Consider the following 25,452-nt stretch of genomic DNA (forward strand, 5'->3'; position numbering starts at 1 on the left):
TTGCATCTTTTCCTCCTCTTCGTAGGCGGCGGGAGCTGAAGGACCTGCGAGAACTGAATCAGAGGTCTTGGGGGTACTTTCCCGGTGGGGGCTCTCCGATGCTTAAGTTAGCACTCTTATTGTAGAGAGCTTTGAAGATGATATGAGAGAGCTAGAGAGCAGGGTTACTTCCCTTTCTTTTTCATCCCCTTCCCCTTTGGGGGGTGAGGTCTTTATATACCGGAGTCCTTGCGGGTTAGGTGGGTGAAAAGCCTCCGAACGGTAAGACTGGTCGCATCCTGTCAGAACCGGGGTACGATGGTGAACTCCTCGAGGTCGTCAGGCTGGCGCTTGTGTCAGGCGGCCAGGTCGGCGCCTAGGCCAGGTTGTCAGAGGGATGCCTGCGTTAGTCGGCGGGTCAGTGTCTAGGCCAGGTCGTCAGGTCGGCGCCTGTGTCAGTCGGCGGGTCAGTGTCTAGATCAGGTCGTCAAGCTAGTGCCTTGGCCGGATCATGCGCTAGGCTGGTCCAGGTCGGCCAAGTCGCGCAGGCCGCGCGCGCGCCGCGCAGGTCGCGTGTGCCGCGCGCAGGCGCGTGTCAAGCCGCGCGCAGGTCGCACCAGGCCGGCCAGACTGGTGCTCGGGTGGGTCACCAACTTTGTAAGTTTGTTGGTTGGGTGTTTTCCTAGTTGTCACGAGGTGCCACGTGTCACAATTTTATTGGAGGGCCAAATCTGCCCTCATCAATAGCCCCCCACTCCCGAGCTGATAGTAACTCAGCGAAGGGAGTAGATTTCTTTTGGCCCGTAAGTCGATGAGCTAGTAAGTGCTGATCCAATTACTAGTATGGCCCGTAGGCTTTGGGAGCGACTCGTAGTCTATTCTTTTTTTGACTTTGCCCGTGCCGGAGAGGCGATCGGGTCTTGAGCAGTAATGTGGCCCGTAGGCTTTTGGGAGTGACTCGTAGTCTACTCTTTTTTGACTTTTGCCCGTGCCGGAGAGGCGACCAGGTCTTAAGCAGTAATGTGGCCCGTAGGCTTTTGGGAGCGACTCATAGTCTACTCTTTTTTACTTTTGCCCCTACCGGAGAGGCGACTGGGTCTTAAGCAGTAATGTGGCCCGTAGGATTTTGGGAGCGACTCGTAGTCTACTCTTTTTTGACTTTTGCCCATGCCAGAGAGGCGACCGGGTCTTAAGCAATAATGTGGCCCGTAGGCTTTTGGGAGCGACTCGTAGTCTACTCTTTTTTTACTTTTGCCCGTGCCGGAGAGGCGACCGGGTCTTAAGCAGTGAGGTGGCCCGTAGGCTTGGCCTGCATCAGCTTCGTAATGCCGGTCACCTACTCCTACAAGAAGCTACTAGGGGCTCGACCTTCGGGGGCAACACCACTAACTTTAGGTTGCCAGCTCACACGGGAGCCTTGGAAGGCTCGACCAGTGAGGGCGCCTATGTAGTCAGTTGGCCGCCAACTCCCGCGGAAGCCACGAAGAGCTCATCTTTGTAGGGGGGACCTTGCGGAGATGACTGATGTGGCATTATCTGAATTGAAAGTAAGGTTGGTAGAGCTACTTAGTCCGTTAGCTCCCTGCATAGTCTCTGAGTTCATAAAAAATGTAAACTATAAAGCAATAGCTTCAATTTCTAAAAAGTGAGGACTTAGTTTTGGCAAGATGAGAACTTAGCTTTGGTAGGATGAGAACTTAGCTTTTTGTAGCCGGTTCCCACAGACGGTGCCAATTGATGTAACCGTTTTCGGCCACGTACCAATGTTTTGTGATGTAAAATTTTTTGGCAAAGTACCTCGTTATTCGACCCGGTGGTGGTGTGCCTTAGTGACGAGCTACTTGGTGGCGAATTCCCTGGGGGAGAACTGCTTGGTGGCGAACTGCCTTGGTGGTGAACTGCCTGGTGGCGAACTGCCTTGGTGGCGAACTGCCTTGGTGGCGAACTGTCTGAGGGCGAACTGCCTGGGGGCAAACTACCTGGTGGCGAACTCCCTGGTGGTGAACTGCCTGGGGGTGAACTGCCTTGGTGGCGAACTGCCTAGGGGAAAACTGCCTTGGTGGCGAACTACCTGGGGGCGAACTGCCTGGTGTCGAACTCCCTGGTGGCGAACTGCCTGGGGGCGAACTGGGGGCGAACTGCCTGGGGGCGAACTGCCTTGGTGGCGAACTGCCTGAGGGTGAACTGCCTTGGTGGCGAACTGCGTGGGGGCAAACTGCCTTGGTGGCGAACTGCCTGAGGGAGAACTGCCTTGGTGGCGAACTACCTGAGGGTGAACTACCTGGGGGCGAACTGCCTTGGTGGCGAACTCCCTGGTGGCGAACTACCTGGGGGCGAACTGCCTGGTGGTGAACTCCCTGGTGGCGAACTCCCTGGTGGACTCCCTACTAGGCGGCCGACGCCTTACAGAATGTTGGAGCTCCCTGGTGCGGCACAATCCGACTACCCTCAGCATGAGGTGGTCTTCTTTCCTTTGTAGGCTGCGGGAGATGAGGGACCTGCGAGAACTTTATCTTTTCCTCCTCTTTGTAGGTGGTGGGAGCTGAGAGACCTGCGAGAACTCCATCTTTTCCTCCTCTTTGTAGGTGGCGGGAGCTAAGGGACCTCCGAGAACTCCATCTTTTCCTCCTCGTAGGTGGCGGGAGCTGAGAGACCTCCGAGAACTCCATCTCTTCCTCCTTCTTGTAGGTGGGGGGAGCTGAGGGACCTCCGAGAACTCCATCTCTTCCTCCTCCTTGTAGGTGGGGGGAGCTGAGGGACCTCCGAGAACTCCATCTCTTCCTCCTCCTTGTAGGTGGGGGGAGCTGAGGGACTTCTGAGAACTGCATCTTTTCCTCCTCTTCGTAGGCGGCGGGAGCTAAAGGACCTGCGAGAACTGAATCAGAGATCCCGGGGGTACTTTCCCGGTGGGGGCTCTCCGATGCTTAAGTTAGCACTCTTATTGTAGAGAGCTTTGAAGATAATATGAGAGAGCTAGAGAGCAGGGTTACTTCCCTTTCTTTTTCATCCCCTTCCCCTTTGGGGGGTGAGGTCTTTATATACCGGAGTCCTCGCGGGTTAGGTGGGTGAAAAGCCTCCAAACGGTAAGACTCGTCGCATCCTGTCAGAACCGGGGTACGGTGGTGAACTCCTCGAGGTCGTCAGGCTGGCGCTTGTGTTAGGCGGCCAGGTTGGCGCCTAGGCCGGGTTGTCAGAGGGGTGCCTGCGTCAGTCGGCTAGTCAGTGTCTAGGCCAGGTCGTCAGGTCGGCGCCTGTGTCAGTCGGCGGGTCAGTGTCTAGATCAGGTCGTCAAGCTAGCGCCTTGGCCGGATCATGCGCTCGGCTGGTCCAGGTCAGCCAGGTCGCGCAGGCCGTGCACAGTTCGCACAGGCCGCGCGCTAGGCCACGCGTAGTTTGCGCAGGTCGCGCAGGCGCACGTCAGGCTGCGCGTAGGTCGCGCCAGGCCGGCCAGACTGGTGCCCGGGTGGGTCACCAACTTCGTAAGTTTGTTGGCTAGGTGTTTTCCTAGTTGTCATGAGGTGCCACGTGTCACAATTTTACTGGAGGGCCAAATCTGCCCTCATCAGTTGTTCTGAGTTTTTTATTTTTATTTTGTGTTTTCTATTTTTTTGTTATTCTTCAACTTCTTTTATTAATTTATCAAATTCTAATTGATTTAAATATTCGATTAACGAATTTGAATATGACATTATTCAATTTGAATTCGATGAATTTATAGGCCTATTTACACCTGTAGTTCAGACAATGCTAAGAGCACTTCCAGTGAACCAGGAAAACAAGAGCAAAACATATCCAACCTGAACTTGGGCGGCACTTGATTAATCGATCCCTAAATCTGAAAAGCTTGCTTTTTAAAAGTTATGTCTCATTTGTATTTGTTTTCACCATGGACTCCGGGTAGTTAGTCAATCTCTGAAGGTCCGAAGATGGGTGGAGAAGAGAGAAAAAAGAAGAAATAGAGAGAGAGAGAGAAAGAGAGAGAGAGAGAGAGAGAGAGAGAGAGGACCCTCCCGAGAAACCCTAGGTCAGGGTTATATTGTGTTGTCTCCCTGAGGAAGAATTGCTCTCCTTTTTATAGGGAGAAAATTAAGATCATTAAGGAAGAAGTTATTTCCTGTTAGAAAAGATCTTTTCTATTAGGAAAGAAGATCTTTCCTTTTGTTATATTAAATGATCATTATTAGAGAATCTTATCACTTTCGAATTCTCTCCGTATGCAATCCTATTATACTGACATAGTGCAGGTGACGTCATCGTTTGGCAGGCATACTTTCATTAAATCGTATGCATAACTTAAAAACATACGTATAACTGGTATCCCTGAGGAAGAATTGCTCTCCTTTTTATAGGGAGAAAATTAAGATCATTAAGGAAAAAGTTATTTCCTGTTAGAAAAGATATTTTCTATTAGGAAAGAAGATCTTTCCTTTTGTTATATTAAATGATCATTATTAGAGAATCTTGTCACTTTCAAATTCTCTCCGTATGCAATCCTATTATACTGACATAGTGCAGGTGACATCATCGTTTGGCAGGCATACTTTCATTAAATCGTATGCATAACTTAAAAACATACGTATAACCGGTATCCCCTGAAGAAGAATTGCTCTCCTTTTTATAGGGAGAAAATTAAGATCATTAAGGAAGAAGTTATTTCCTGTTAGAAAATATCTTTTCTATTAGGAAAGAAGATCTTTCCTTTTGTTATATTAAATGATCATTATTAGAGAATCTTATCACTTTCGAATTCTCTCCGAATGCAATCCTATTATACTGACATAGTGCGGGTAAAGTCATCGTTTGGCAGGCATACTTTCATTAAATCATATGCATAACTTAAAAACATACGTATAACCGGTATCTATTCTCGTTTTACCGTGATTCTGTGGTTCTATAATGATGTCGGGTTCATCGCAACTTTATACGTGTCCAGGTTCATCGTAAATCCATGTGTATGGGGTTTATCACAATCGCTCATGTGTCTTAACTTTACCGAAGATTCACGCTAGTCGAAATTCATCGCAACTTGTCCCAGGTATGAATTTATCACAATCATAGATTTACGATGAACTAATCACAATCGTGCAATGAGTTCTAAATTCATCGCAAGCATCTATATAGTGTTGGTTTAACACTTTTTATACTCCGAGGGTTTTAGTGACTACTATGTACTTACAGTATTAATATTTGAATCATACCTTTTTCAAATGTGTTTTAGGCCTGATTTAGGAGTGCTTATTATACATAAATGCTTATTTGAGTGGAAACCACACCATTAAGCACTTATTGATGTTTGAAAAATAAGTGCTTATTTTAATTTCTAGCTTTTTTAAGTGCTCATTCAATAAGCACTTATTAAAATTGTCTCCCATAATTGTCCTAATTAAAATTTTAGAATACCAATTATATCATTTTATAAAAATACTTTTACAAAAGCACTTTTATAAAAAGTAATTTTATGAAAGTATTTTTACAAAAACACTTAACAAAATACTTTTACGAAAGCACTTTCATAAAAGTACTTTTATATGAAAACACCTTAATAAAAATACTTTTTATGATAACACTTTTATAGAAATACATTTTGTGAAAGTACTTTAACAAAAGCACTTTTATAAAAATACTTTTACAAAAACCCAGTTACAAATGCACTTTATAAAGTAGCCTTATAAAAGTACTTTTACAAAAACACTTTTACAGAAATATTTTTATAAAAACACTTATAAAAGCACTTTTATAAGATCACTTTTACGAAAACAATTTTATAAAAAGAAAAAATTATGAAAGTACTTTTATAAAAACATTTACAAAATCACTTTTATAAAAAATATTTTTATGAAAATACTTTTATCAAAGTACTTTTATGAAAACACTTTTATAAAAAAAATTCTATCAAAGTATTTTTATTCATTCACCTTTGGATTAGATATTTTGAAAATTTAAAAGAAAATGAAAAATAAAAAGTTCACAATTGCTTATTTAAGTGCTTATTGGCTCATAAGGACTAAAAGCCCCCACTTTAACTTACGATGGATCTAAAAAGGGGAGAAAAAAGAGATACAGGTCTTTGCTTTTCACTTTTCAGATTTCAAATGGTTAAACAAAGGTTTTTTGCTTTTCAGATTTCAGATTTCAACTTTAGCAAATTCCACCTGAGTTGGTTGGCCTGGCCAAGCTGTTATAAATAGCATTCGGGTGTCATAGTGTTAACTTGCAATAGTGAGAGCTAGCATTCAATAGGTGAGTAGGTGACACCCGCCCAAGTAAAATTCAACAGTAATCAGATAATACCAAACGCACCAGTCATTACCATGGTTTTCAAAACCAGACCGGACCAAACCATCAGACCGAAAAAAGCAGGAACTGGTCAGGTGACCAGTTCCGTTTCCCCAAAATCGGGTTTTTGCAAAAAGCTGTTGGTTTGGTCAGCAAACCACTGACTCAGGTGGTTGAACCATTCAAACTATTCAATGGTTTTGACCATTTTTTATTTTTTTTTTAGTTTTTTTGTCAGAAAGGGCTGAGCGTTTGAACCCCATTCGACCCAGTAACCGGACCCCTGACTGGTTCGGTCTCTGGGTCGGTTTTAAAAACCTTGGTCATTGCTACCACATGATAGACTCGACCAACAAGTAATCTCAAGCACTATTCCCTATTTCCCATGCCAAATCTGTCGAAAATTGTTGTAAGAACCAAGAGAAATGCTCAACCTACAAAGAGTAATTTCATGCAGGAGATAGTAGAGAAACTTGTTCAAGCATTACGGAGTTGAGGAAGTTTAGGTACACCAGGAAACTCAAATCAAGAACAAGAAAAATAGCACACATCCATCCTAGATTGTTCAAAGCCTCCAACGATGCAGGTTTCACAACTTAAGAGCTTGGGCATGGTGCCGAATGTGATCATCAATGAAAGTCGAAATGAAAAAGTAAGAATGATCATACCCAGGCTGCAAGCGCAAGAGCAGTGGAACATTTGCATTCCTGCATGCCTCCTCAAACTTATGAGGAAGCAATTGTTCATGCAAGAACTTATCATCATCCCCCTGTATATGTATATCAGCTAATTATAAGTATAATCGAATGGAAGGAATGCAGAATCATTATGTGGTAGAAAAGCAAATGATTGAAGAGTTTAAGCAGTGAAACTAAATCAAATCAAGTCTCAATCGAATTTATTGATTTACTTCACTATTTTCTTACTATCATGTTTCCTTGCTCTACCTCTTGGCATTTTAAGCACTTCTTCATTTGCTACAGTCCTCAAAGATTCCATTTGATCCGAGGTGGTGGTAGTTCATATTTTGACCAATCAATTAATCCTTCGGATAGCAGATGATTTGCAAGATACCAGTGTTCCATTGATCTAATCAAAGATGGCTACATGTTTTTCAGATGTTTTTAACGTTTTCTTTTTTTTGCTCCATGGGCGCTACACAACGGAGGGTAGCCCATCCCCCCCAACCCTGGTGCAGGTGGGGTTCTTTTATAAATAAAAAATTTGGACCATTTCTCGATTTTTGCATATCATTCCAAGTCTCCGCTACAACCAGCAAGAGACCATACCAACTAGCCAGTTGACACCTTGCTAGAGGCTTTTTGTTTAAGAATCAGAAAAAAAAAGATTTATTAAAAGAAAAAGAGTACAAAAGAAAAGTGATAAGATATCACCTGAGAAAGAGGCACATCCAAAAGACCCTTAAACAGCGACCATAACCAACCCAAAACCACACAAAGATGCAAACACCACGCATTACCTGAGGACAGCTACAAACCCCAGACACTAAAACGGAAACCCCTAGAGCTGAGACCGCCACAATACTGACCATGAGCCGACTAAGCCTCTACTTGTGATATGAACAAAGCCTCAATCTTCGTCCACCAGAGCATCTTCTTGCCCAGAATCTTCCTCATCCCAAACATTGCCTTCTTTCAGTCGAGCTCTTTTATTCAACTTCTCATCCCTTTTTTTCCTCCCGAACTCCTTGAAAGCCCTTCTAGCAAATTCCTTGCCACCCCAAAATCATAAGCCCATGCTTTTTCCAATTGTTACCTCTCTTTCTGCTAATTTCTGGATAAACATGCCATCTGAATCATCCTTCTTTTTGTCGCTTGATTGTATTGGCAAGTTCCCAGTTTCCCACCAGAGTCAGCACTTTCAACACCCTCCTTGTTTACTTGTTTCTCTTTCCTTAATTGGGTATCTGATGATTTAAGCCGCAACGTAGGCCTCCTTTGATCACTCCTATTATCACCTTGCTAGAGCCTGCCTTTGGTTGTTATCCTTTGAAGGATTCACCAATTCATTTTGGGATAAAACTTTAATTTACGGTTTTTCTTAATATTTTTGAACTTCAAATTGGATGTTTGATCTTAGAGTTTCTGATTTCTTGCTTGAATCTTCAACTTAAATTCCATTTCTGCTTATTTGCTTTGCACTTAAATTCTAGTTGTGCTTATTGCTTTTTTTCCTGTAATATTTATTGCTTAGATTGAATTTTTTATTGCCTTTTGCTTGGAATTCTACAACAACACTTGTTTTCTTGGATTAAATATGCTACTACCTTGTTTATTTGATTGGTTCTTGTTGTACTAACCTGCCTAGTTCCTATATGAAAGGCATATCCAAGTAGAAACATGTTCCATGTCAACAGGGAACATATCCTAAAAGGATCATCTTCTGTTTAAAACAATCACCTAGGCGCACCTTGCCACCTTGGTAACAATGGTCAAAGCGACTGATTTGGTCACCAATAGAGTTGCACATTGGACATTGAAAAGTTCAAATACTTCTCAATGGATGATGTAGTTACGGGTTGGCAGGAGGTTGCTGGATACTCAAAACAAGTGGTAATGCAACCAAACCCTTTAGGAGTAGCTGGTGGATTTTATCAGTGAAGTGGATATTATCCATGTTTCTTCTGTACCCATTGGTCAAGATGACTCTACTAAAGCATGAGCAACCCATTGATGCAGGCCTTGAGGTCACTGTTTTCTTTGGCTAAGATCAGGTTGAAGTGGAGGTAGATTCACAGGTAATGACTGGGTGGATGAATTGGAATTCTGAAGGACTATGAACTCTTGACATTCAATTAGAGAAGCTAGATCATTGGCATCTAGAATGAACACCTCATTATTTAACAATTACTTCTATTAATGTTATTCCTAAAAAATCTGAATAGTTTCCACAAATGACAGAAATAGACATAACCAGATTACAAATGCCAATATCAAAGATTTTTTTTTTTTGATAAATGAATATCAAAGGAAAATATCTCCCATTTAGAAAAATGTACTAAATATCAAAAGGCTGACATTCAGACTGTAACATTTCAGCTGTAGTTTTCATCTCTTCTACAATGATTTTTTTTTTTTTTGCTTACCGTTTAGATCAAAAACAAATTAGAAGGGTGGAGAACAAAGCTTTTGCTATAAAAGGGGATTGAAATAATAGCTGGAACATTTCATCCTGAAAAGTTGTATGCACATTTTACGGAATGAAATCACTAAAGGGAATTGAAATAATAGCTGAAACATTTCATCCTGAAAAGTTGAATGTACATTTTGTGGAATCAAATAACTAAAATTAAAATTCTCATGCTTTTACCTGATCAATTAGAATAGTGGCTGAAACATTGTTGCGCTTTGAAATCAAGCAAGTTGCATCGTAATCCTGCAATTTTGTACCAACTAACAACTTCAATGCTCTTTCCAGAACTAACAGGAACTCTTACAATTTGAGCATAGCTAAAGTTGTAATCAGCTAGATTTTCTAAAAGCTCACCTCCCAATCAGATTTATTACCACCCAAATAGTTTGTGAAAGCTTTCTGACCCCAGGGGCAGTTTATAGGGTTCACAATTGGCGCAAAAGCAGACACTGACTGAAAAAGAATAAGTTAAGTAAAAGCATGTTAATGCAGCTTGTAAAAAAAAAACAAAAAAAAACAGCATGTTAATACTTCTTTTATCATCAACAATAAACAAAATTTCATTCCTTTAAGAAAGAAATCCTTCCCAGAAAAAATAATGAGCAGGGCACAGAGAATGGCATTTAACTATTTAGCCCCATGAACTGAAGAAAACAGGAAACATATTAATTTACAATTCAGCAACTGGCCCGGATATCCCCATACAATATTTTCCTTTGGAACATAATAATAATATAGCCTATGCACACCAATATTTCCCCCAACAGTTAAAAAGGATGATCTAGTACCTTATATTTGTCAAGGTTTTTGAGGTAGATTGTCAAAGCTCCATGTCCACCCATTGAATGCCCAGATATGGATGCTCGTGATGTATCAAGCTGCTGAAAATTTTCACTCAGAAGTTTCGGCAATTCCTTAACAATATAATCATACATGCGCCAATTCTTCCATTTCTCTTGTGTAGCATTTAAATAAAATCCAGCACCTAGTTATAACGCATGGTAGTCAACAAGAACTCCATTAAAAACCCATGTCTAAATAAAAATTGCCTACACAATGGAACTTTCTGAAGAAAAAAAAAAACAATTTATAGGTTATTTCCCTAGTTTAATATATCAACTAACAAGCAAGCAAATTCAAAAGTACCAATGCACTTTATTAAATAACAACAAACTTTATATCGGCCAATATTATTTCATCATATCCAAAAGGAAATAATAGTTTAAGCGAGGTTCTAAATATCGATACAGGTCGATACGAAATATTGGTGCTTTTTTTGTGTTTTATTTATTTTTTTCAAAACCAGTTCAGAGGGGTCGGTTTAAGTCCCAGCTACCCTCTGAACCATGGCCTGAGCCGATACACCCCCTGTAGGGGCGTATCGGGAAGGCCCCGATGTGATACGTATTGGCCGATACGTGATGCAATTTTGAACCTTGAGTTTAAGTCTATTAATTTCAATATTTCAAACATAACATTGTAATGTAATAAGTAATTAATAGAGAATCTGGATGTAAAAAACTACTAGCAGCCAAGAAGGGTTGTAGTTTTCTACTAATAAAAGAATTAAGATGGAGAGAGAGAGAGAGAGTAATGAAAGAAAAAAAAAAAATCTAATATTCTTCTCTGTTCTGTTTAGTGAAAGAGAATATAATTCAAAAAGAAAAAGAGGAAAAAGAAAATGTATGAGAGCTCCTCTTTTGCCCTATTTTTTATCTCTCCTCAAATCCCTTTGAATCTTTTATATTTGATAATAAAGCCCTAAATAAAACATAAGAAATATGTATTATATGATGAGATATATGAAAAGAACATAATAAAACGCAGAAATGGTATTAAAACAACAAAAAAGGTGCTTGCTTGTATTTTTGTCCCCTAAGCAGCTGCCTTGTTGCTTAGGTGGGCCTCTTGTCTCCTAGACAAGTACCATTTTAATATAATTGTCTCACCATTTTTTAGCAGTTTGTGCAAAGTGCAAACACACAAGGACCAACTGTCCACTAATGAAGTAAGGTTCCTTTTAAGAATCGAGGTATTTATAAAATGTAAACCAGAGTTTAAATTGTTTATAGAATAATAGGGTAAACCATATAAAACTTCTACTTTTTCTTTATTTAAGACATTAGCATTTAAAGCATATCCATAAGGTATCAATGCTTGGTACAAATGTGAGAACACAGATTTGAGTCTAAGAGTGGCCAGTGCACAAAAAAATGCCAAAGGTCAGGTCCGTATCCAGACCACCCTCTTAAGACACTGGTTATCCAAAGCCAACATTGGATAATAGCCCTTTTGGCATTTAAAGTCTGAAAATACTGGGCATCAGCAGCAACAAATAGGACATATATCAGTTTTTGTATTTTGCAATGGAGTCTTGCAAATCCAAGTGTTGGCATCATATAGTGAAGTTGGGGAATATGAAAATTGGGATTAAATCCGTAGCCATAAAGCTATAGGGATCACGCAATCCAATAAAAAGTCAATTGTAACTAGGATTAAAATATTACTAAAGCATTTCTATCTGAATTATTCAACAAAAGTGAAAACTATGAGTGGCACAACGTTGCATACCTACACCAAAGTCCCAGCTGTCTGCCTCTCCTTCCACATTAAGGCCTCCTTAATACATGAAAAGAAAACACCATAAAAACATCCAGTCAACAACACTACAGTTTACATGACCACAACAGAGACCAGATATAGAAACAGCTTGAAAATAATCTGAAAACAAATTAATATAAAGTGATATATTTTGTTTCTTAAAATTAAAGGCATCGACTATCCTATGATCTATTTGGAGTTAAAAGAGACAATGTAAACAAACAAAATGACCTAACATCAGTAGCAGTTTCCCCCCTGTTTTTTAATTGCCAATCAGTAATAACTGTTAAGTAAGCATAAAAACCATAAATTCCAAGACATTAAGGTTCATCAATGCTTTACAACAGGCTCCACCCAGTGTTTTTAAAACCTGAACCACCAGTGGACATGCAACTACAATGAAACCCTAGATAATGGCGGTGGGGGGGAAATAGATCTAGTAAGACCATAGAAGAATGATAACGCAATGATGACTAGATGCGGTGGTGCAGCAGCAATGATAAGGGAGAAGCTACGTCCCACCACGCTTGCAATAGTTTAGATTCTCAATGAATTTGTGATCTACATTCATAGGTTCAAGCAGTTAAGCATTTAATGCAGCTTGAAAATAAGAGATAAGACTGCCACCTGTGAAAAAGAGATGGACCGGTGACTCTCCATTCTTGAAGGGATTAGAGAAAACTAAAATCTGAAATGAACATGGGGCCAATCTTCTCCTGGGAAGAAGAGAATCAAGAGATACTGCTGCATGAAAAGAACTTCAGTTGCCTGCTGTTGTTATGATATCAAGTTCTGTTTCAACCATTGGCTGCTATAATCCTTGTTTTTTGTCACATATGTCTTTATCACTAGATATAAATTCTCATTCCTTATTTATTTATTTATTTGTTCTGTTTTTTTTCTTTTTGACTAATGGTTCACCATTTCAAGTACTTGTCTTCTTTATTGTCGGTGTGCCACTGCAGCATTGCTTGGTTAGGCATGGCATTCTATTTTCAGATTTTAGAGCTAGCATTCAAATTTGAAGCCTGAAGTGAAAAATGAAAAGGATAGAAAACGAAGTATAACAGGGAAGGGGAATAGGGATAGAACAATGGCTCCCATAAAAAAATTGTACACATAAAATACAGAAATTAACAATTTAATATGTTGAAAGAGCTCAACCTATCAACCGCTGTTTGGGTCAACCAAGGTCACCAAACCTTTGACCGTCAATGGTTACTTGTGTTTTAGCAGGCATGGGGTTAGACAAAGCAGTATTATGACCAGGTATGGGTTGAATGGTTCAACTGGCTGGGCCAACAATGGGTTGAAGACCTTGACTACGCCTAAGAGTCAACAGCAGCCATAATACAACCTCCTCCTTTGACATCATATTGCAAACATACACATATTAGTAGGGATATTTCCAAATATGCATATGTGAAAGTCTATATGTGAAAGTCTATTTCCAAATATGCATAGGTGGACATGGGTTCACATATGCATTTGTACACTCACCAGGGGATCTATGTATGCATGTCTTCTATTTGTAAAAGTCTTACAATTGCAACAAATGGCTCCATACACTATCTATCTTGGTTTATAGGAAAGAGTGAAGGATGTAAAGAACCTCATTCATATTAAACAAATATACTTATACACATAAAAATCTTTTACAAAAATCAAATTTCAAAGAGAGAACTTCAAAGGGTTTACACCCTCAGAAGTCAGGAAAATCTAACAAAACACATACCAAAATTAAACTTTGAAGGAATCCAGTACTAAAACTCTGACTCTGATGGGAATAAGATAATACATGAGATGGTTGTGGATATATAGCCGATTTTTGTACATCTGGATCTTATCATTGAAGAGCTACACCTGTATAGTCTTCTCCGGGGCTTTTGCCCTTAACAATATTAATACAGTATCCAATACCTCCTAATGTGTTATAATCATTTATTCAGGGCTTTCCATACCCAAAAAAGACAAGAGTCAGCCTTCAATGTCCATGATAAATCAAAGAGAATCATGTTGCCAAATATTCTTAAGGCTCCATTTGGAATGAGTACAAATACAAATAATGTACTGTGTAAATACATACAAAATAATATAAAACATAAGGTTTTGCGCTCTACATATTTGTATTTGTACTCCTTCCAAAGGCTCAGTTTGGAAGGAGCACAAATACAAATATGTACAGTACAAATACATACAAAATAGCACATAATACAAGGTTTTGCACTCTACATATTTGTATTTGTACTCCTTCCAAACTGAGCCTAAGGAACACTAGAATGCATTCACCCACCATAAAGGCTCCAATACATAGATGGGGATGTCATGTAGTTTTCTTGGTATTCTTCCTTGATTTGAATCATAATTCAGTTCAATTTCCATCCAACATATCTTATACAACAGAGGATGATAGGAGGTTGTAAATGCACTAGATGCACTACCATCCTAAAAATTATAAAAACTTTCCATTACCAAAATACCAGGCAATATTTATAAATGAAAACATAACTTACTTGGAGATGTATCAGGGGCAACTAGTGCAATCCCCTGAGCCGCAGCTGCACGTTGAGCTCCAGACTTGATTATAAAATTTTCATCTGTACATGTGAGACCAGAAAGCCAGTAAAGCACCTGTAGAAAATGAAAAACAATCAAAACAATGTAGTCAGGCCCCATTTTCTATCGCAGCATATACAGAGGTGTTTTGACATGCAGGCCTCTGATGTGCCTTGAGGCAGTATGCAACCAAAAGTACCAAAAGTACAACTCTGAATAATGCATGCTCATGAGGGTGAAGAAAACGCCTCAAATTAAGCGTGTAAGCTTGTTCATAATCTGAAGTTAGAGGCACCTTATGAACATCTAATAGGAATTTAAAGAGATACAATACTTCAGAAAAATGAAATCTTTTGGCAGTTATTACTTAGATCTGATATCCAACTACAATTAATATAATATCAAAAGAATGACCAAATAAAAATAAAAGACCCATTGAACCACAGGATACAAATAATTGATGTAATTCTAATTTATTAGAACCATATGCTTTCGCAATTTAAGTTGAATAATTAATGGCATCCTAACGTTTTAGCATTCTAAACATTTCTCTGTGCCTTATTGGGTTCCTCTACTTATTACAACCAGCATCTTTTAGATGCCCAGAAAAGGGCCGCTTTAACATGTCCTTTGGATTGTCGCAATCCATCTGAAGCAAGTGAAACCCTTTTGGGATGCCACCTTAACTGCCAGAATATATAAACCTCCAGGGTCATGCAAGACATTCTTTAATGCTTCCCTATGTATCATATAATAGAAATAATCGAAAAAAAAAAATGTACAGTTCTGCTAATTTTGTTTCAAGAAGTACTTAACATAACGAATCTTTACATAGTATTTCTACACAGTCACCAGTTTATCGAAAACAGAAACGAATAGTGGATTTTCTTACAAAATATAGATATTAATGGTGTACCAATCTTTTGGAAAATACCCATCAAAACGTTACATACTGAAGGAACAATTAGAATCTAATGGTTATGCAGTCAAAACATCTCAACTGTTTATGAAACGTTTATATCATAGACAAATAAATCACTTCATTTCGAAATGTAATCCACAAATTGCGTGGTCTCATGGCTACAAATAAAGTGTTGAGGGAATGGAGTGAAGAGGGGTGGAGAGAAGAACTTACGGGGCATCCATTGATTAACCATAATCGGTTACTAATAATCAATGCAACAACATAGAAAATACTATTCAGGGGTCCCGATTTAACATCACCCGTAAGGGAGATCAAGAACCCTAGAACATGGGAATCAAGAATTTTGGGGAATGGAATGAAGGGGGTGGAGAGAAGAACTTACGGGGATCTTCTGAGAGGGGGAGGGAGGGAAGTAAATGTGGAAGGTCATGGAGCAGCCCAGAGTCGAGCTGTAATGTTTGTATCTCTTGTTGTACCCTCCGAACATCTTCGAACTGCTGATCTCGCTTGGCTTCTCCATTCTCCCTGCTTTGCTGCGCTCTCTTTGCTTCAGTGGAGGAAAACAGGGAGTGAACTGTGAAAATAGACTGAAAGCAATGTGAGATGCTTCGTCTTCCGACGATTATTGTTGTTTGATTGATTGAAATTACCAGATTAGCCTTGTTGAGAAGCCGACACGGCTACACTCTGACAGAAGTCGGTTTGTTGGAACTGGATGCGCTTGTAGCAGAGCATTTGTGTCAATTAAGAAGGCAAAAATCTGAAGGGAGGGCAACTGAAATCGTCAAGCTATATCTCGACAACGTGGCAGACATGCATGAGCCGGAAATCAACGGCTGATCACTAACGTATATATGGATTATAGAGATTGTTCACGGGCCGGGCTTCGGGTCCGACTTTACATTATTTGAGGTTCGTACTTCGGGCCGAGTTTAACGAATCGGATAAGGAATCCGTTTTAATGAATAAAATAAAATACAATTAAAACCGTTGGATGGTTAGAACAGTTTAACGCCTGGATCAACAATTTTCTCACTAAATCAATAGTTTTTGACGAAATAATGGTTCTGAAGTAAAATAAAACGACACTTAACCGATTCCTAATTTTTCCAATCCGACTGTCCGGTCCAGTCTGATTTTGAAAATTATGCTCCAAACAACTTATGGAAACCCACCCGAATAGGCACTATATTGATATCAATACCGACCAGCTGTTTGATGTTTGGTATTATCTCAAAGTTGGGTCCATGAAGTAAGACTTTGTTGGGGAAAATCTAGAGAGTCCAAACACACTACAAAGGAAGGACTGAATATTGAATTTAACAAGGAAAAGGGAAAAGATTAACATAAACTTAGTATCAGAGATCAATTTTTTTACAAAGAAAAAACCTTTTTTTTTTAATATGTAGTTGTCCACATTAGATAGGCTTTTTCGAATTTTTAAAAATAAGAAATTAAGTATGGGGCTATTTAGACTTACCCACATCTAGGGGTGGATGTGAACCGAGCTTTTCACGAGCTATTCGAGCTTGGCTTGTGAAAATCTCGACTCGGCTTGGTCCAGACCGAGCTTTGAACCGAATTCGAGTTGGAATACCAAGCTCATTTACTAATTGAGCCGAGCTCAAATATTATGCAATTCGGTTCGTTAGGCTTGCGAGCCTATTTGAACCCTATATATATACAATTTATATATTTATATATTTATATATAATATTCGTATATAATTATATAATTTATATTTAAATTTATTGGTGTACACATTATTGTGGTCCCTATTTTATTTTATATTCTCTTACTTTATCTAATGCCTGGGATGGGAGGGAAAGAAAAAACCCTCAATTGAATCTTGAAGACTTGAACTGCCGAACTCAAACTGGTTTGAGATGAAACTGCCAAACACGAAATTGCAAGTCTGCAACTGTGAGAGACGAGTAGAGAGCAAGTGCAAGTGCGACTACACAAGTATGCAACAAGTCTGTGACTCTGCGACTCCAGGTCTTCTTCTTCTTCTCCTTCTTCTTCTTCTTCTTCTTCTTCGGATTTTCTTATGGCTTCTACAGGGACTTTGTGATTTTGGTTCGTCTTGCAAGTTGCATCCACGCCATTAAAAAAGGTATTTGAAATCTGTAATTTTTAGTTGAAGAGTAATAACATTCATTCTGATTTTCCACAAGTCATTTTTTAATTAGAAAGTTGTCTCCCAATTAAATTATAACATGCATGGCTACTTTTTCTTTTATTTTACTCTTGGTTAGGGTTATTTTATTCTCTCATAAACTGAAGTGAAGAAAATGAATGGTTTTGATCACTGATCAGAAATTTTGATATTTTTCTATTTTGGTTTTAATGTAAAATGTTTATGGAAAACAATCATAATCAGTTTCCCAAAAGAATTTTTCATAGTTGTGAATGAATAGAGTTGGGTTGGATTAAAGTAGTACCTCCAAAATTTCTGTAAAAATTAAGGGTGGATTTGATTTGAAGGAAAAGGGGGGATTAAAGTAGTACCTCCCAAAAGAATTACCCATTCTAATTCTAACCATTTGGTTGGGCCGAATGGGATTTCAATTCCCATGAGTTAAGTTTATTTATCTTGAAATTCATGAGTTAATATATAATAACTAGTTAACATTTTTTAAGTTTTTCACCATATAAATGCTTGTTTGACATTCTTAAAAAGGGACATCATATCTAAATGCATATATGAAATTCATGCTACATATTCCAAACATGAATGGGAATAAGTTCAATTTTGAATTTGCACGAATGCTAGGTTTTTGAACTTGGTAACTTAATATGCTTGCCCTCTGTTTCTATACTGTTGATCTCGGAATCTTCATGTTGTAATCAAACATGCATGTGATGTGCATTTTATTATGGATTGAATATTCTTCTAATTTTTTATGCTGAACTTGGATTCTTTTTGTATATTACATAATCAGACAAGTTGTTTTTTCTCTGAAATATTTCTCTGAAAAAATATATTTAATTTTGGGCATTTGAAATTTTTTAGAATGCTGAAATATCATTAAAAGAATTGAACTCAAAACTTAAATGTTAAGTATATTTATCAAAAAAGAAACTTATATGTCAACTTAAAACCGATGTGTTTCTATGTTGTTGGATGACCCATTTTTATCAAAACATGTTAATTCTGATTAGAGAAATTTTCATAACAATGTTTCCTTGTGTAGGAATGCTATCGTCCCCTATCTATGATCACAACATATTATCAGCAGATATTCCCTCTACCTCTATAGGACCACCCTTACTCTCTCATTCAGTGTCTGGTTCTTCCTCTATCAATCTCATCATGGTTGACACTACCGATGACTCTTCTCGAAATGAGGCTAGTCAAACAACAAATAATGCAATGAATTCCATTACCACCCCTTCTACCACAGAAGGTACTTAGACTGGATCTCAAAGTCTTGTTGAAGAAGATGGTCCAATACCAAAGTCAAAAAGACAAAAAACTTCACCTGTATGGTTGGAATTCACAAAGTTGAACTTAATGATGGAACAAAGAAGGCCCAATGTGTCTATTGTAAGGCTAAATTGTCTATACAATCTACTAGTGTGACAAGTCACTTTAGTCAACATTTGAAATCATGTATACCAAGAAAAGTGGCTAAGAATGCTAAGAAGCAGGGTAAGCAACGAATGACTTTGAATTTCCAACCAATAGATTCAAATATTGATGTGGATATTGTGGGTCCTCCTCTTTTAGATCCTAGTGTTGTTGGGAAGTACGATAATTCCAAACGAGGGAAGCAGTTGCTCATTGGGTTCTTATGCATGAGCATCCATTTACTATAGTAGAAGAAGAAGGTTTTAACTTCATGATGAAAATGTGTAATCCTTCTTTTGAGAAAATCTTTCGAAAGACCATAAAAATGATTGCATGGCTGTGTATGAGGACCAAAAGAAGAAGTTGAATAATCTTTTTAAAGGGTATTTCCAAAATTAGCATTACTACTAACCTTTGGAAGTCACAAAACCAAAGGATAGAGTATATGGTATTAACTGGTCATTTTGTAGATGCCAATTGGAAGTTACAGAAACGCGTCCTTAGCTTTGTCCATGTTCCTCCACCTCGTCGTGAGGTTGATATAGCAGATGCAATCTATAAATGTTTGAAGGAGTGGGGCCTTGAGAATAAGGTGTTTACAATTTCAGTGGATAATGCATTGTATAATGATTCATGCTTGAGGTTTTTGAGAGAGATATTTTCTAGAAATAGAAAGTTGCTTTGTGATAGAAAGTTATTTCATGTTCGATGTTGTGCACACATTCTAAATTTATTGGTTCAAGACGGTCTTGGTGAGATTGGTTATATCATAGAAAATGTGCGTGAGAGTGTGAAGTACATTAACCAATCCAAGGCAAGGAAACAAACTTTTTCTAAAATTATACAACAATTACAACTTGGTGCGAAGAAGTTGGTTATTGATTGCTCCACCCGTTGGAATTCCTGATTTGAAATGTTGTCTTGTGCTTTGAAATTCAAAGATGTATTTCCAAGGTTTCAAGAAAGAGAGCCAAACTATGATTACTTGCCAATTCTTGAAGATTGGGAAAAAGTGGAGAAAGTGTGTGAGGTACTTGAAGTTTTTAGTATAGTTACTAACATCATTTCTAGTAGTGACTACCCTACTTCTAATTTGTACCTTAGTGAGATCTATAGGGTAAAGGAAATTCTGAATTTGAAGTCAATGGATGAAAATGATTTCATTCGACGAACGGCTGGGAAAATGAAAGAGAAATTTTATAAGTATTGGGGTGAATGTAATCTATTAATGGCAGTAGCTTCTGCCTTGGATCCAAGCTCCAAGGTGTAAATTGAGGTTGGTTGAAATGTGTTTTCCAGAAATATATCCAGAAGATGAAGCTAGAAAAAACATTGATCAGGTTTGAGGTGCTTTATACCAACTTTATGATGAGTATGTGGCTACTTATAATTCTTCTAGTAGTGAGCAATCCTCTATTAAAGGGAATGGTAGTCACAAATCTTCTATAAGTTTTGGTTCCAAGTCTCAATCATCAAGTTCCAGATGGTCAAAATTGATGAATTATGCGAAGAGAGTTGAGACCATCCCCTCACCAAAACCAGAGTTAGATATGTATCTTGAGGAGGGTGTATATATTTGCGAGGAAGAAAGAGCACATTATGAGTTCAATAGTTTGGAATGATGGAAGGTTAATAATTTGAAATATCGAGTGTTATCAAAGATGGCAGTTGAGATTCTTGCCATTCCAATATCCACAGTAGATTTAGAAGCTACTTTTAGTGCTGGTGGTAGGGTAATTGATCCTTATCGTGCATCTTTGGCTCCAGAAATTGTTCAAGTCTTGATTTGTGGAGGGGATTGGATTCGTGGCCTTCATGGGGTAAAGAAGAAACAAAAGGTATACTACATTTAATTGCAGCTTATTATTACTTAGTAATACCTCATTTATACTTTCATTTATTTATCACTAACTTATCACTAATTCTACCCATTTCTGGATAGTGGCTTGCAAGTTTCAAAGCTGAAAGTGTGCATACAGGTAATTCTTTTTCAATAGAAATGTTGCATTATTTCTTGGTTAATGGTTACTCATGCATGCTAAATGATTGTAGGAGTTTTGTTGGTCTTCGGCTTTTGGTAAGGAGTTACTCAGATGAAATGAAAAGAACACTAGGAAAATCTGCTACTAGTTTTGGTCTTTGACTTCCTGAAGTTTATCAATCCTGACGGTGGATAGTTAATGCACTTATCATAATGTTTTTGGTAAGGAGTTTTGTGGTTTAATGGAGTGGATATTGGTAAACTAATTTTAGGTAAATTCTTAATATTGGTCTACTCTATCTACTTATTATCTATCTATCCATATGTTAACAACACTATCTATCTACCTACTTGTCTGATCCACATAGACACTAAGACACATACACTCCCTCACAAAATTGGAAACATTAATTTATGCATCACAGTCATTCACTCACCATTGGTTGTTGTTCGTACACATTGTGAAAATGGGTCATGTTAAGCCTCTTCATTCTTTTAATCAGTTGGATAGAGAAAAAAAAGAGTAAATGATAGAACAAGCAGAAAGAATAAGGGGGTGAGACTGGGCACAATCTGAAGAATTATATTCTTTTATTTTCTTTGATTTTGAAATGTAGTGGATGTAATTATGCAATCAGTTAAAAAATGTTTACTTGTGTATATTTGATGAAGGGTGATTTGGCCCGACCTCGTAATAGGGGGACACGTGGACACAACCTGACTAATAGACGACAACTTAGCATGACCAGTCCACAACAGAATGACCTTGGGTACCCAGTTACCACGAGCTAAAGCTACCTCGAGACAAGGCCACCTCGATATGAGATCGCCCCGGCACTAGATCACAACAAGCGCACCTCGATGCCAAGTCACCCCAGTACTCAATCCAGTTCAAGACTTAAAGGCGTCAGCTCAGGGATACCGATCTGCCACTACGTAGTGATACCGAAAATCCCTCCAACAGTTCCCAAACTCCATGGGATCACGTCGCATAACAGCTAGCATTATCTCCCCGCCCGATTCAGGCGGAAGTGATGAACCTTATCAGTTGGCAGCATTATCCCCCAATTAACGCAGAAACGACTCCTATCGTGACGAAGATCCCAGAACCGATCCGTAAAGTCCGTGAGGACTCCATTATATAAAGGCTCCACCCCCTAGGGGTACACAATAAGCGTAATTTTTTTTCTCTCTAGCTCTCTGCATTCAAAAGCTTTTAGGTCGCAACCAAGTACCGACTTAAGCATTGGAGCGACCTCGCCAGGTAAGCAACCCCGGGTTCTCTGATTCACCTTTTGCAGATCGACCTACTCCGCCATTTACTGGAAGCCAAATCACATCCAGCAGGGAGTAGTTAGATTGCGCAACATCAATATTATTTTCCAAAATTGAACCCATTGCCACATGTTTGTTATAGGTTGTGAATTACACTTCCCCTAGTCTAGATGAGGAAATCATTCCCCAATTACCAATTCGAAAATTAGCATCATGCATCCTGATTTCTGAAACATGATTGATTCTTGAAGCTTGAAGGGTAAATTTATGTAAAAGAAACTTCTCTTGGGATATGGCATAGACAAATGAAGACCACTAGTTGAAAGGGGCAATGGCAAGCCTTGAGCAGGCTAATAAACTTTTATTAAATTGAAGCTAGTAGGTATTTTTGACCATCTGATTCGTAGAATAATTTCAGAATTGTAATAGGTGCTTTTGCACTGCCCAATTGACAAAGTGAAAAGTCAGATCACTTGGTTGCATTCATCCAATTAGACTAAAACAAATGATACACATTCTGAGTTGATCGCTTGCTTTTGGCACCACTGTGGAGGATTCAAAAGCTGAAATTTCAAATGCTTGTACACCAGTCCTTGGAGGCAACTAAAAGAAAATATTAAAGAAAACTAGTTATCTCAGTTCAACTTAATGAGCATACTTCTGTTTTTGAATTTAAGTAAATTTTGGAAAATGGTTGAAATGTCAACTTCAAATATCTGGTCTTTTGGTCTGAATGAAGTGTTTCATTTTTTATGTTGTCATTTTAACTTTCTCTAGTCTTGTGTATTGACTAGTTAAGTTTCCTCCAAGTGCAAGGGACATGGAGGGATACATTATTTTTCCCTTGAAAATGTTCTCTTTGAATAATAATTTTGTGATAAATGTGTGACACAAAAGTTGCCAGATGGCTTAGCTAGTAATATTCGGTGGAAATAGTTGTCACTTGTCATTTGACTTGAAAACTTGTGTGACCGTGAATTATTCAGAGGTTGTAAACACTGAGCTTGGATTTGAGCTCGAATTCGAGCTCAGGTAGGCTCAAATTCAATCTCGGATGGGCTCCGTTCATTTCGAGCTCGAGCTGAATCGAGCTCGAACATAAATGTTTTTTTTAGCCGAATTCAAACTGATATTTCTAGTTCAAATCGAGCTCAAACCCAAATTTGAGCTTGATGTTTTATTGTCGAGTTGAGCTCGAATAGTCAAATATTCGGCTTGTATCCACCCCTACTCACATCCACTTTAGTTAATAAATTGAAGGTAACATGGACATCTTTTTAACACCAGTCTCGTGCATCGCACAAGTCTATACCAGTTCATATATCTAAAGAGAAGCTGCAATCATTAGTAACCTTCTTGTTACTACACATTTATATTTGTATTTCAGGTTTTTAATATAAAATGCTCTTAAAAAAGGACACTCTAACAAGGGCTATTCAAGCTTGTTTTTGAAAAGCAAGGGAAATTTCTAGTGGTTGGCAATATGGGGAGTTGGATAAATTCTTAAAAATGAGGGAAAAAAGTAAAGAGAGAAAAAAAAAAGAAAACCCTTAGTTGTGTTTGGATTACAAAGGATTTAGGGATTGGACAATAGAACTAAATTCCATTTCACCCTGTAATTCACATATTTCAGATAATTGGTATTTTGAAGTTTTAAATAAGTAATTTCACTTTTCTCTTATGGATAACAACCAAATGTTATTAAAATATAGATAAATTGGTTATGGATAATTTTGTCTCAAGTTCAAATCAGCCCTCCACAAGGCTGCACCCCACAACATCTCAGAGTACATCCCCCCATGTATTGAGAACATCTTCAAATGATGACATCATCATTTCTGGTACTATCATCGAGAGATGTTCCTAATACACGGCAGGGATGTGCTATAAGACGTTGTGGAGCACAGTTTTGTTGGGGGCTGATTTGATCTCTTTTGTCTCATCTGATTTTGTTGCTTATATATCCGTTTCCATAGCACTATAAAATTCAGGAAAATGTGTATCTTTATGGCTTCATTTGGTTTTATATAAATTTAAGGAGAATGAATGATTTCCTCAAAAATTGTTAGGTTGCATGGAAAACAGTATTCCTTTATTATTTTCTAAATAGATATTGGTCCGGTTTGATTCATATATGGAAGTACTCTACCCAATCTCACAAGCAGTATTGAGACATTTGTCAAAGATTAAATGTATGTACTAGAACAGGTTCTATTATTAATTGGATTATAGAGATTATGGAGTATAACCTGATCATATTTGACAAGCTTCCAACTTTTGGTATTTTGATAAATGTCCAGGGCTGTTAATGGACTCTGAAAGTTATGGATTTGGATGTTAGAGCTTTCATCCATTAACAATTGAATCAAATGCAGATTTAACCCCATTCAATTTGATTAATCCAATAAAATATTTTTACTTTATGTATATATGTAGTAAAATTATATATACATAATGTATAATTATATAAAACTTATAATTGATAAATTCAATATTTTATATTTATATACATCTATTATACATATATATAAGTTAAAATAATTACTTTTTTAAAACTTTCTTAATCCTCTTATCATTTTAAACCTAATAGATGATTGTGCGGATTAAATCTAAAATTTGACAAAAATAATCAGATGAAAATGTGGATTTAGAGGTTATGTAGATGTGAGTGCAGCTGGATCTACTATCTAATTACAGCCCTCATTCTCTCTTTTATGGAGATGTGTTTTTCACTTTTCTTGCTGTCTGTGCTTCCTGGATTGAAATTTGGAGCATTTATGAATGAACTTCACCTAAGTTATAAGGCTTAGAAACAAGTCAAATCAATTCCAACCCTTTTAACAATCAAAAGGCTCAAAATGCAAATCCATAGTATAATAGGATTCAATCAGGTCCGAGTCCAAACCAGATTAATATGATATGGGCTTTCACCTCAAGTTTTGATTATTAAGACCCATTACCAGTCATAGCTGAAACGTTAGGGATGCAACTTGGGTTGGGTTGGGTCCTTGGATTGAGCATTTGTGAAATTTTGAATATGCCAGAGTCAGAACCTGAGCCCAGCCCTGGTTGGAACAATAGCGATGCAAATTGGGTTGAGCATGCCAACATAAATTTCACGTGTAAATTTGG

The 25,452-nt window shown here is 38.3% G+C and overlaps 2 protein-coding genes and 1 pseudogene across 4 annotated transcripts; 2 read left to right on the top strand and 1 right to left on the bottom strand.

The window, feature by feature from the left end:
• Positions 1–6,681: 6,681 nt before the first annotated feature.
• Positions 6,682–16,324, bottom strand: SFGH (S-formylglutathione hydrolase). 3 transcript variants are annotated; one of them, XM_088970306.1, is made up of 8 exons: positions 16,141–16,324; positions 15,873–16,064; positions 14,523–14,640; positions 11,980–12,027; positions 10,197–10,393; positions 9,763–9,861; positions 9,586–9,651; positions 6,682–7,024 (listed from the first exon to the last, which is right to left on the bottom strand). In XM_088970306.1, exons 2-8 carry the CDS (start codon positions 16,008–16,010, stop codon positions 6,845–6,847), a joined length of 846 nt encoding a protein of 281 aa, XP_088826432.1. In that variant the 5' UTR covers positions 16,011–16,064; positions 16,141–16,324; the 3' UTR covers positions 6,682–6,844. The 3 variants fall into 3 exon arrangements, with proteins under 3 accessions (XP_088826432.1, XP_088826433.1, XP_088826431.1); XM_088970307.1 differs by having other exon boundaries at positions 6,682–9,447; positions 16,141–16,254; XM_088970305.1 differs by lacking the exon at positions 16,141–16,324 and having other exon boundaries at positions 15,873–16,128.
• Positions 16,325–19,509: 3,185 nt separating this feature from the next.
• Positions 19,510–19,971, top strand: LOC148872291 (zinc finger BED domain-containing protein RICESLEEPER 2-like). The gene has a single exon (XM_088970114.1). The coding sequence runs from the start codon at positions 19,510–19,512 to the stop codon at positions 19,969–19,971; it is 462 nt and encodes a 153-aa protein (XP_088826240.1).
• A 754-nt stretch (positions 19,972–20,725) lies between these two features.
• LOC148872292 (pentatricopeptide repeat-containing protein At4g18520, chloroplastic-like) overlaps positions 20,726–25,452 on the top strand; it is a 40,391-nt pseudogene continuing 35,664 nt past the window's right edge.

Source organism: Nelumbo lutea, chromosome 2 (genome assembly GCF_056320005.1).
Source record: "Nelumbo lutea isolate HS-2025 chromosome 2, American lotus-T2T, whole genome shotgun sequence".
Taxonomy (NCBI): Eukaryota; Viridiplantae; Streptophyta; class Magnoliopsida; order Proteales; family Nelumbonaceae; genus Nelumbo; species Nelumbo lutea.

What these genes read in the sequence shown, in the direction of transcription:
- SFGH (XM_088970306.1), bottom strand. Translation starts at nt 16,010, where the DNA reads ATGGAGAAGCCAAGCGAGATCAGCAGTTCGAAGATGTTCGGAGGGTAC. An exon ending in CAGCTGGGACTTTGGTGTAG is followed by an intron (nt 10,394 to 11,979) that starts GTATGCAACGTT and finishes CGTTATAACTAG; the next exon opens with GTGCTGGATTTTATTTAAAT. An exon ending in GTAATAAATCTGATTGGGAG is followed by an intron (nt 9,652 to 9,762) that starts GTGAGCTTTTAG and finishes ACAAAATTGCAG; the next exon opens with GATTACGATGCAACTTGCTT.
- LOC148872291 (XM_088970114.1), top strand. Translation starts at nt 19,510, where the DNA reads ATGGTATTAACTGGTCATTTTGTAGATGCCAATTGGAAGTTACAGAAA.